Source organism: Mya arenaria, chromosome 4, assembly GCF_026914265.1.
Source record: "Mya arenaria isolate MELC-2E11 chromosome 4, ASM2691426v1".
NCBI lineage: Eukaryota > Metazoa > Mollusca > Bivalvia > Myida > Myidae > Mya > Mya arenaria.
The window spans coordinates 43,154,688-43,168,028 of NC_069125.1; the positions used below are offsets into that span (position 1 = coordinate 43,154,688).

At 34.1% G+C, this 13,341-nt stretch overlaps 1 protein-coding gene across 1 annotated transcript; it reads right to left on the minus strand.

Moving 5' to 3' along the window:
- Positions 1–2,899: 2,899 nt before the first annotated feature.
- On the minus strand, positions 2,900–11,387 carry LOC128230824 (prestalk protein-like). The gene is made up of 7 exons (XM_052943267.1): positions 11,369–11,387; positions 11,044–11,181; positions 8,133–8,252; positions 6,486–6,620; positions 4,949–5,065; positions 3,429–3,572; positions 2,900–2,976 (listed from the first exon to the last, which is right to left on the minus strand). The coding sequence occupies exons 1-7, from the start codon at positions 11,385–11,387 to the stop codon at positions 2,900–2,902; spliced, it is 750 nt and encodes a 249-aa protein (XP_052799227.1).
- Positions 11,388–13,341: the final 1,954 nt, after the last annotated feature.

A 13,341-nucleotide genomic window follows, 5' to 3' on the forward strand; every position in this document is an offset into this window, starting at 1 on the left:
TTTCTATGAGAGAGCAGAACAAATAGTGTGCTTAGGTCTTTTGACTGAAACAGTCAATGGTACGTCACCAGGGCTCAGAATTTTGTTTGATTCTCCATTTAAAACGCCAAACACATTGGAAATACATGTACAATTGGCAAACGGGGCTTTACAAGGGATGGTCCAAGCACATAAGACATAATTGGAAGCTACTGAGTAGCGTTTTGACTCTCTAGCCTACTATTCACATTTAAACTTTTGGATTGAGTGTCAACGAAAAGCAGTGCAATTTAAAAACAACAATGGTATAACAACAACCAGATAGTAACATATGGTCGGAGGTTTTCATCAGATAGGTATAAACACAGAAACGTCTCATAAGCTATGTGAGATTCCACATGAAAATTAAAACAGAGTTAAAGTAGCCAATCATAGAAACTAATGCGATAACTTGCCCACTCTAAATTTTGCGACAGCTAAGTAGGCACATTTACCAATGTTTAAACGCTGTTGAAACGCGTACATGTCATATATTGTATGCATAACGTACATGATTTATGAATACATGTCATACACTGTTTTATTTCACTAAAAATCCCCTAACTGCAATACAAATGAAATGAGGTCAATAAAAGGATAAACCCATTTTAAAAGAAAAATAATAGCTTCTTACGATTTAAACGGTTGCTTTTTTGTATGTCACTATGGGGATTTTCTGGAGTTTATTATTTAAGAATTTGTACATATTTTTATAAATGGGTATCTTGTCATTGGTATTTTGAACTATTCAAAACTATTACTTGTCTTCTGAAAAGTTATTTCAAATAGTATTGTTATCAACAGCCCATTATGAAGAAAAAAAATACACTCGATACGCAGTCTCATATAAAACAATTTATGTCATGATATTTGCATTGTTCCCTATTGAACAGGTTTAATTTAATCTGGATGTTGACAAATCATTTAATTAACCGATAAGTGTATTTATCGTTTCTGTAGGATGTGAATGTAACACGTGAGTTCTTGAGTATGCCATAAATGGCGTTGTTGACAAATGTGACTTGTAAATCTCTCCTTGCCCCGGCTGAAATGTTAGATAATGCTTTTCGCTGTGAATGCGCCCGATTCATTTTAAAATGTGGATAATATTGTGCATTGTATTTTTCCATCCTTATAATGAAATATTGACCATTCATAAATATGGGTCAAAGTATGATGCCGAAAGCACCACAGGCGACCTGCAATTATTCCCACTATTGAACTTACAACATTTGTATTTAAGTTTATGTGTCTTAAAAAGGCTCAAATCGTGATCGTATCGCTGCCATGACTACTCTTACTTCTTCTAGAAATTCAAATATGTGGGCAAAGTTGATTCAGTTTGTCAGCTATCACTCCAAGTTATAACCAGATTTTAAGACGAGGCCCCGTTTTGAAAATGGTTCATAATATAAAAACTATTCAAATGCTATGTGTTGTGCTAAAGTATTGTAATTTTTACGTATTATGTCTATTGTCATGTAACGTTGTGTTTGGATTTTCATTGATCCGTATGCATGTTAATACTCTCATCATTTTTAGTGATTCCTGTAGTTATTGTATTGATAACCCTGGCCCCAATTTCTCGAAACTTCTTAAGCTTAACAGGCTTAAGTCGCTTATTTCAATTAGCCAAAATACATACTGAAAATGGATTTTGATTCATGAAAAATGGTTTATTCTGATTATAATACAGATTATTCCTACATAATTTCTAAAAATTCTTGAATAAGTCAATATAACACATTTTATAGAACAACAAAAATAGTGAGATTAGCTTAATCCTGTTATAAGGGACTTAAGAAGTTTCGAGAAATTGGGGCCTGGTGTTTGAATATGTATATTTTACATGTATGCACATTTCACCTTTTATCGCAAAAAAAATATATATAGTGTTAACTTAAACGTTTATTTATATTTTCTCTGTTCGACTATGGATGTCTAGGCATAATAAAGACAAAAAAGAACATCGTTCAACGTTTATTTTTGTTTTTAACTAAATATTATCTTAATACATTTCCAGATTAATCTGAGCAAATTAAGCCAGCGAGATCATCGAAAAATTATCGTGAAATATGTTACGACACTTTAAGCGCATTTAACTTGGTTGTTTGTCATAACGAATAATTCATATTCACACACTGGCTTTGTTGGCGCTTTTTACAATGTCTGGGAATGTATCAACTAAATCAATATTCGCTCAATTACCGTACACATACCAACTCATATAAAGTCTCAAAAACTCAACCGCACCCGCACCAGAACTATATGTGCAGTATTACTTGCAATTATTCTATGTCGTTAAAAAGCAAAATAAAATTAGATCATATTATCAGGGTATGACTGATGGAATTCCATGACAGTGATGATTGGAACAAAGACATTATATTAATACCAATTGAAAGGGGTTGTTTTTTAATAAGAACATATCAATGAAAAACTAAAATTGCGTCGTGTTAAACGTAATCCGTCATGAAAATATGAGGCAACCAGGTATCCGTATGATGGGGCCAATATTAATGTTTAAACGGCAATTGTATACATTAAAGAAACAAATGAGGACACAGTGCACAGTAAGAACAGAAATATCGTTTCTGTTGAATAACTCTGAGTATATGGACACACATTTCAAATATGTCGGACATATTATCGGCATTGCTCACTATTTCCGCCGTCTTATATTAACATAATACATTTGGATATATTTCATTTTCATTTCACTATGTTATATTTTATGAACCATTGTGCATTTTTCAAGAATAAAAAAAAAATGTCTGATTTTTCATTCGTCCTTGTTCGATATAAGAATTTCAAAAAAGCATCTTTCCTGGTTAGTATGTTTTACACTATCAGTTAGCTGGTGTATAACTTCTCTTGGAGTCTAAACTAGATAGAGAAATGTTGGTAGACAGCAGATAAACAACAAAGCCATTGACGCAGCAGAAACAACACCGTTGTCTGAAATGGAAACGAATATCTTTGAACATGCGGTTTTATGTGACACAAAAGAATATCAGCAAGTACTGGTGTAGACAACATTGTTCTTTTTGTAGTCTTATCTTCATCTTGACTCAATTAGGTCAGAGCTTACAGTCATTGAAACAACACAAGTGTACACTCAAAACTAGGAAACATGTTGCATGATAGTTGTTATTTAAACTTACTATACTATATAGCACTCGTGAAATAAAACTTAGTGCTCGCTCAGTGAAATATATTGAGAGTTTACAATGGAATAAACAATTACACCCTATATATTCATTTCATATATTCACCTGACGATGATTTAACGAAATTGCGACGCATTGTCGAACTGGGAATATGTCTTCTTTTTTGGTATTTATATTTGTTATATTAAATTATAACTCTTAATTTTATTTTCCCATAAAAATCAACCTGGATGAACTTACTCTTGTAAGTACATTGGCTTCCATCTTGGTTTGCCTCGTGTGTGTCTGGACATGCACAAATAGAAGAGTCCCCGGAGGTATCACAGATTGCTCCAGCTATAGCGGCACACTCCCCGCCCTCTGCTGTACAGCTTGAACCAATGACTGAAACAATGATACTTTATGTACACAGACATTAAATTGGTATATTCTCACTGTCCTTGAAATTCAAAGTTTATTTTGTTATATAGAACATATCACTGATTAAAGAACATTCCATTCTAGCACTAAATACAAACTCCTACAGTCTTAAACGTTCAAAAACAAGAATACCAGATCAGTAGTACCTTCACATTGTGGGTGAACTTTGTTTTATTTACATTTGTTTTAATTCACTATTTACTACGAAACGATTACGAACATTCACATAAATACATTTCAGGAACAAGTATCAGTAAAATATTGTTGCAGATGGCACAACATAACTCACATATAATCAAAACGACCTTACAAACGAAACAATTTACGAGACAACATACGAACGTTTAAAATCCAATTATGTTTCAATATTTACACCTCAACTTCCATTCCTTAGATGAACTGCCTTTCGGCAATTGCGTTTATGAATCGATGAACGCAACATCTTCGGATATGTTCGGATCGCAATTCATCGCATAACAATTTATATTAAAACTATTGATCTTGTTATTGTTTGTATTGTGTCAGCAGGTCCCGTAAAATATAAATAAATATTTTTGAAAGTGTTCATTAATTATATTTTAAATGTATTCTTGCCATAAGTGTTTCAATTTTACGTTTAAAAGTGATTTCAAGTGGTTGATCTTTTCCCGCGTTATTGTGACGCCATTTGAAAAAATGTTTCCGGTTACAGTCGGGTCGTTCTATTTACAGAATGTGTAAGAAAGGATTAGTGAAAGGTTTTCTTAAATGAAATGAAGTACTTTTTTAATAATTCTTGAATGAAATAATGAACTATTGGTGTAAATATAAGGAATGAATTGCGGGGTTGATGTGAATTGGGACGGTCAAAGTGTGTGGAGTCAGAAGGACTCCACGCGTACTTTGACCAGCCCAATTGCGTTCATATGCCCGATAATGACATCAACCCCGCCTTCATTCCTTAAATGATCTAAACGTTTTTTATTGTATATCCAAATGACTTCTCTGAGCCTTTTCTTTACATTTTTAACCCCCAAAATATGCATACTTTTATCATAATAATTATAAATTAACCGCGCACAACGTCATGACAACGTTTGCATTTCGCGTGACTTTCTATGTTGCTGTATAATGATTTGCATATTTAAACTTAGCCCGGTTATGTAAACACTTACTTATTTTACTCTATGATATCGATTTTTCTTTCATTGTTATATACTCACTTTATTATTTTCTCTTATTATGTAATAATAAATGGCACTGATGCCTTAACGGTATGTCAAGTTATGGGGGTAAGTCTGCAGATAAATGGATCTCGCATATAAAAAAAGGCTAATCGAAACCAATTTAGAACGATATACCTTTTGCCTGACAGAGCAGTAAGTTGGAAATCTCAAACCCGACATTGCAATCGCATTTTCCTTCTGCGCATATTGCATTAGCATCGACTGTCGTACATGTGGTGTTGTCTGTACAGACTGAAAGAATGAAAAACACAGAAGATCAACACATTTACAAGCAAATCTTTCCAGCAGAAGAAAACCTGTTTCATTGCAGGTATTGTGTGCCGTGCTTCCGTGAGAGTTGCTGGATATGCACATACAAAGTTGTCACCCGACGTGAGGTTGTTATGTAGGCACATTCTCCTCCGCCGGCGGTGTAACAATATCCAATTTCTTTGAAACCAACCCTTGATTATTGCACTGATTGTGGGCATGCTAGCCAAGAACAAAATTTTATATAATGTAAGACCAATTTTCTATGCTGCGCAAGTTCGAATTTAGTTTTTTTAAGTTTTGTTTACTAGCAATGTCAGCAATACAAAATCCAATGGCCATGAACAGGTAACATAAACTATATAAAATGAGATGTGCACAAAATACAAAGGTTTTAACAGAATACACAACAATTTGATATGTCCTAATATAACAATATACTTGAAGGTATTAAACTAAGAAGCAAATGCATCAATGGAGGCAGAACGCCTTAATATAGCAGTGTATTCAGTATGAATTTAGCCAAACATCTTAACGTGACCTTTTTGATGACCTTATCTTTACACATTTATTCCGTGTAAGTATGTTGGAGTGAAAGGACAACAAAGTAAACAGTGGTATTCAGATTCTACCATACTAGTATTACATAGTTTCATTTACAATTTGTACGTGTTATATAATTATGTCTCCCAATCTCGATTTCCAGAGAGTGTGAACACAATTGTAGTCTGGAAATTGCAGCTCTATATTTATCATTTATATTAATTTCAAAATATTTCTCGAATTTTAAATCTTTTTTAACTGTTTAAACTATTCTTACTATTCTTACTTGGATTGCGAATTAATAGTTTCAGACCAATGTTGAACACACTGTCTTAGGAAGGAAGTAAAGCGCCTATTTAATGTACATAAGTAATTGGTACAAGCCATGTCATATCAAACTGAAGGGCAATCATAATTTGCAGAATAGGCAATTCAATATTATACAAAATGGATATGTTTTACCGTTTAGCACGCATTGATTTCCATCAGTGTTTGCTGTTGTAGTAGCAGGACAAGCGCAGACAGGGTTCTGTCCAGACGAGTCGCAAACAGAGTTGTCTATGTCGGAACATTCAGCTCCGGTTGCAGTGCAGCTCGATCCAATTTCTTTAGAAATAGTTTCAAAAATGCGTGCAAATATCCAAACAAAACATATGATAAAAATGACAAAGGGAAACTATTTTTGGACAATAATGGACCGATTTCTCATTCTGCTTAAGTTTGAATTTCGTGATAAATACACATATTTGGTATAAAATTAACTGCTTCGTAATGGTAAGAGTTCATCCAATACAAGCAAATCGTGTAGAAATATTTTTCCAATTGAAGAGAAATATATTGGTATAAAAGGTGCGTTTACTGTTTGGTACGCATCCATTTTCGTCCGTGTTAGCTGTAGAAGTTCCAGGGCAAGAGCAAATATCTGCATCCGTATCACACACAGCGTCTGTTATATCCGCGCAGTCTCCATCCGCTGTACAGCTGGAGCCAATCACTGTTCATTAGAAAAAATAAATCAAAACACGGAAAGTACTAAATGGGAAGGTTGACAATAGGACACTGTACTTCGTCTTGTTGCCTGGAGAGACAGACTAAATTTTTTTCATTAAATGAAGAATATTTTTCAGGGGCAATGAACTTTTCCATTTGATATAATTCGAATTCTCCTATTGGTATGTCTAAACGATCTCGGTAAAAACAATACGAATTTTCCACAATTTGTCAGTGTTTTACGAATACATTCCACTTGTAAAGTACAAAGTTCCAGGGGGAGTACATTCTACTTGTAAACACATTTCAAGCATAAAATTAAATCCAATGTCCTGCCAGTATATTGTTGTGTGCATTTGCATCAAATTTAAATATATTTTCAAAATGTAGACATTCCCATGAGTAGCTTTTTATTCTTTGGGATGGAACTCCTTTATCAGGTCAGGCAGTTAAAAAAATGTAAAAAAACTTGGACCCTTTTACATTCACTGCACTGATATATTAAATGCCCACTAAGCTATAATACGTACAGTATAGTGTTTTCATTGGACGTTTGAACTGCCACATGATTTTTGACCGTTGCCCAAAAAATGATGACAATAAGGTATTAATTTTGCTGCTTAGAAAATCGAAAGCAAAACAAATCGCATAGGCAGTCGCGGTTTGCTTTTTAATAAACGATTCAGCCAGTGTAAGATATTTTGTATTATGAATAGTTATTCTATTATACTTATATGGAAAAATGAGTTACCTCTTCAACGTGTGTTTTTGTTCACTGTCTTTAAAATGACACTTTCATACATTATTCTTCGAGGTTCTTATAAAACCTATTTGCAAATCAGTGTCTAAGACTGGTCTTTTATTATGATTTATGTTTTTTTAAATGTTCAACGATCATATCATATTAATCATCTTAAGTGATATAATTTGTCAATGTGAGTTTCATGTTGTTAACATTTTGAATTGTCCCTAAACAAAGCCACATCTTTTTTTTATTCTGAAACAAACGAACAGCAGAGCCAACAATTATTTGTTCAAACATCAATGCAGTTTTGCATAGTATTTGCGCAAAAAGAATGAAAACGTTATATTAAACTTAAGAGTAAATAGTAAGAACTATTTTATTATGTAAAGTAAATCAGCTATTTTTTGTTCCAATTAGCTACTATACAAATTCATTTTATAGCCATTTAAGTAAACCAACATTAAATTATAACGTATAAGAACAGTTTCACTAGCTCATAATAATAATTGTTAGTAACAGGGTATATTTATTATTTAGTTAAGTGCTTATTATATGTATTGTTAAAAGGAAAATTAGTGCAAATCATGTCATACTATAACAAAATGCAACTATAGTTGCTGAAATTCAAACATTTTCCAAAAAAGGTACGTTTTACCGTTTGGCACACATTTTTACCATCCGTGTTGGCTGTTTCTTAGAAATGCAGTTAAATGTCAACACCGAGGACAGATAAGAGCATGAACAGTGCAGTAGAATCGTTGTTTGGCTTACCCTTAGCAACACAGACAGCCGAGTCATCTGCCAGCTCAAACTTTGCCTTACAAACGCACACGTTAGCTTTACATTCTGAATTTGTATCCGCATCACACGCTGTAGTAACGGTAGAACAATCTAGAACGGGAAATACATTCAGTATAAATAAATGTTAGTTGATTGTTTATAAATGGTGTGTTTTTTTTTATTCAGTTTCACTTTTATTAAATGTATTGTGCACAATGGTGATCTCATTCATTCTATATACATGTAAAAGTACAACTTATTGATGTGTGCTCACTTTAGCTTACCCTTCGTAAACGGTTCACTGTTTAATAATAACAGCAACGTTGACCGGAAAAAAGGGTAACACGAGCAATTCAAACAAATACCATGATGGACATATGGGTTATGTTTCATTTGGAAACGCATTGTTTGGAGTAGCCCCAGCTTATATTCGTATCATCTGGAAGCATGCTACGGGGAGAGGAATATGCCTGTACATATACTATGTGACCAAAATAAAACAAACCCAATTTCTTTGCACGAACTATTGCAAACTTGCCTTTTCAAGTGAAACTACAAGAAAGTTACACACAATATAATATATTTCATGGACATTTGGCAACTAATTTACGCATTTTTATTAGACTATCTGCGCATTTTTTGTCTCAATGCGCTCTATGTTTAGCAGAATGACGTCGACAGCATAAAAATAGATTAGTTGCATTGCGGTCCGAGTATGAGTTCTTGCTTGCTCGGGTATTTCCGCGCTGTATTTCTGTATCCCGACGTTTTATCTAAAGCAGAAAACAACTATTTTTAGATCGCTATACGTATCAGATTGATGTGGATAAAAAGAATGGAGGTTTTGGTAGGAAGGTAACATAATGATATTCACTCTGAATTTAGCCCAAGATATTCCAGAAATTATTACCGACCACAAGTGTCCCATCGCCTGCAGGGTTTGTTATTATGACCTGGCGTGACCCTGAAACACGCTTATTTGTAATGGTGTGTTTTAATATTACTTTTATGGGATAAGAAACAAAAATGATTGTCTGAATGTCAAAATAGTTGCATCTAAGGTTTTGCGTTGCTAGTGCTTCAAATACTATATGATCTGCCTGCTTTACAAATAACAAAATACTATTCATTCTATGACTTTTAGGCGTATACTTTTCTAATAAGATGTTCTTTTTTGCATAATTGCTTCGTTCTGGTGTATTCTTGGCATAGTTTTAGACATTAGGCGTTCAATTTATATATGAACACATGCCCTGATACGACAGTGATCGAGTTATGCATACTTTTGGTCAAGCAAAGTAGTTCGGATTAAACCTGTAAAACATCCAAAGAGTGCAAAGCAATCATAACAGCACTAGTACTATTTCTAGAAAGATACTTACATAAAACATAAATAACATTCATTTATCAATAAAACTTGAAAAAGCAAAATCATATTTTCATTCTTGGAACAGACACATTCCGATAATCTAAAAATAGTTTCTACATACATTAACTGACCTATAATCTAGAAATATTTTCTACATACATTAACTGACCACATGTTTGTCCTCACAGCGGGAAAATGACCATCTGATAAGCTCTGCATTTTGATAGGAATGATTGCTTAAGTTGTTCATACAATAAATAAATAATTATTGCCCTTAAACAATTTAAACGTGTATGTTTATAAAACTTGCCTATCGTATGATATCTAATCAAAGCACCGCAAACACATTAGAAGCGAATAAAAGGGGCATGCATTTTAACCTTAGATACATGTGGATGGGGGTACGTCGACTGAAGTGATAAGCTGTACATTTTGAAGGACTTTTGCCTGAAGCTGTGCATTTTGAAAGGAATTATTGCTAAAGTTGTTTGTAAAAAAATGATTTTCCTTAAACAAATCATGTTCATTAAAGGAAATGATATATATATATATATATATATATATGATGTATTATACTTTCCTTTCGTATGATATCTAATCAAGCAACGAAACACCTTTAGAAACGACTGAAAGGGGCATGCATTGTAACCTCAAATACATGGGGATGGGGGACTACAATGTACGACGATTGAAGTGACTTTTACATTAACAAAATGACACAAGACGCCATAAAATGGATATAGATATGTTTGTTTCCTCGCCCAATGTGGACACACGCGCTCTTGGCCCTCAACACAGTTTTTACTTTTATCCATGTGCCATTCACCCATTCTCCTTGTTCAAATGAAATTTGCAACTCTCACATATTTGCTGGCAGATTGTCTTTCAGCGCGTTCGCGCTTTGATTGATATCAAAGATTACGACACCGTGTTTTGAGCCATATTTACCCTGGTTAGCAGTATTAATAATATAGTTCCCATAAATATTGACGCCCTTTCGTTTGTGCTGTAGTTAGGGTTCTCTATAGTTTTTCTTTTATTTAAAGTTCATAGATGGCGGAACAAAAAGTGTTTTGCAGGTAAGCGAGAATTTTGGACTAATAATGCGCTGTCTAAAAGTAAATTTACATTATTCAACTATAACGTTTAACTACGTACAACTTTAAATAAAACAGACCGAGAGAAGCATTAAGACAATAAAGCCGAACGGGCGATATCATTTTTTTTTTTATATAATTAATAATGCTAATACCTGTAAAATGTTACCCAAGTCACGGTATTTTCGCCCCCATTTTCGAAAAAGAATTAAACCCCTCAAAGTCAGCCAGACCCACTTAACGTGTACCCTATACACTAATAAAGAATGATTTTAATGGTTTACCAGTCATAACAATGATTGATGGAAAATTCACCCAAAATCTTTAAAAACTATAATGATGACAATGGTGTGAGTTTTTAAATATTGCAATAAAATGTTAACGCCACCTCCATTGATGAGCTTGCAAATGACAGTTAACTCGTCGTTGGACTTACCCGTAGCAACACAGACATCCGAGTCATCTGCCCCAGTGAGTTGAAACGTTGCCTTGCAAACGCACGCGTCATTTACACAGACTGAGTTAGCATCTGCTGTTGTACACACTTGAGCACCGCCAGCACTGGTAGAACAATCTAGAACGGGAAACAATAAACAACTTGATGTCAGTAAAATGTTAATCCTTTTTCTGAATTCAGAATTTATTTTGTCTGTATATTTATGAAACTGTATTTGTATCAACAGATAAATTAAAACTCTTTTTTATTTATTCTATACCAAAGAAGGAGTATAAATCATTGCCATGTGCTCACTGCAGCTTACCTTTGATAAACGGCTTCATTATTTAATATTTACATTAACACTTTATTCCTTACCGATGGTTGTTGTTTATCAATTTCACATTATTTTTGTATAAAGTGCAATGGCATTTCCCATCGAAATCGCGTGCATTTGTTCGATTATTCTGTCCTGGCATTGGACGCAAAAATACTAATGGGCTGGGTATATTTACTACGGAACTACTTTTTTTCAATGAAATTGTGTTAAAATTATTGGCATCCTGCATAATTAAAATTTGCAGTAAAGCAGTTAAAACAAAATGAGCAACGATAAGTTTATTGATTTTAATGTAGATTTTGATTTCATGATGGAAGGAACAGTTGAAGAAATATTAAATGACAATGATGACGACTTATTTTGACATAAAAATAAAGCATCTGACAAAACATGAAATCGAGGAAATGAAACAATAACATATTATATCATACCTCACATTAATCTGTCCCTTCTTTGTATATATAAACTCGATCGGTCCGTATATCAACGTATTTTGATGAAAATCCAGTTTTATGACGTCAGCGGTCCATATTATATTTTTGGCCGATCCGGACCTCGCCAAAAGCGTAATATGGACCACTGACGTCATACAATTGGTAAGTGCGGCTTGCTATTTTCACAACAGCGAAAACTTGTCGATGGTCAACATTATTAGCTTTGTTCAATAAAACACATTTAAATCGCTTTAAAAATATTGAATTGCAATGAAAAATGTTCGGTATAATATAAAAAATATAACACACCACTTCGGGCCATATGGTATTATAAGGACCGGTCAGTCAGCCCCCGAGGGTGAATGGACCTCGGCTAACGCCTCGGTCCATATACACTTTCGGTGGCTGACTGGCCGGTCCTTATAATGTCATATGACCCTCAGTGGTGTGTTATATTTCTTAAGTAGTGCACCCAGCAACGTCCAAAAGAAAGAACTCATTTTAACATTAAGTCTTTTCGCGTGCTCTGGCTCTCCATCCGCGAAAGTTCCCATTGCTAAACACGTTTAATACACCACCCACCGCCACTATCGTTTCATCCGATGTTTACTTCCAAAGAAATGACAATGCACTTGCGGATTTGTCCAACACCGTATTCCAACATGGTCCATACACCAACTGATCCTTCAACATAACGCTCAACAAGTAAATTGACTGGAATTTCTCTCCAATTTGAAAACTCCTGGCTAACAAACGCTAGTACGGCGTATTATCGCGAGATATAATGAGAACTTTGTAGATGGCGATATTTTTGTTGTTTTCTTGTTATTGTTTAAACTCCAGTTATAATACGTTGCTAAAATATACTTTTCCTTGAAAATATAGAAATTAAACCCATGAAAAAAGGAACTATTTTTTCAGCGCATTCATTGTTTAATATATTTAGGTTACTGTAGCTGTTCGAATTTACCCACCGTTGAGAACAACGAGCGAAAAAAAAAAGATAAAATGCTCTTGTACAATCTATTGATTTAAGCAGAAATGTAGATTTAAATAAATGTAAATATAAGTATTAAAATTCGACATTTTGCATTTCATTGGGTTATGGTATGCAATGGCGCAGTTCAAAATGCTGGTGGAGTCCATTTTGAACAGCCCCATTACTTACCATATTTTCTAATTTAACTTCTCTTTCATGTCATAAATACGCTCATACCCTCTGATTAATAAATGATATTTCATCTTTCAAGAGACATATTTGAATGATAAACAACTAAAAAAGTGGTTGAAAGGTCTTTATTAATCGCAGACAGTCATGAACGCACCTTTAGATGCACAAGTTGTGCCGCCAGTTGCACCGTCATTAATGGCAGCACATGCACATTTTGGTCCGTCAGTTGCATCTAAATCACAGTATCCGCCCGTTAGTCCATCACACCCATCCTGATTCGCATCCGAACAATCAGCATCAACGTCTGTTTCGCATAAAACAATAGTTCGCGTAATTGTTTCTTTTTTTGCAAT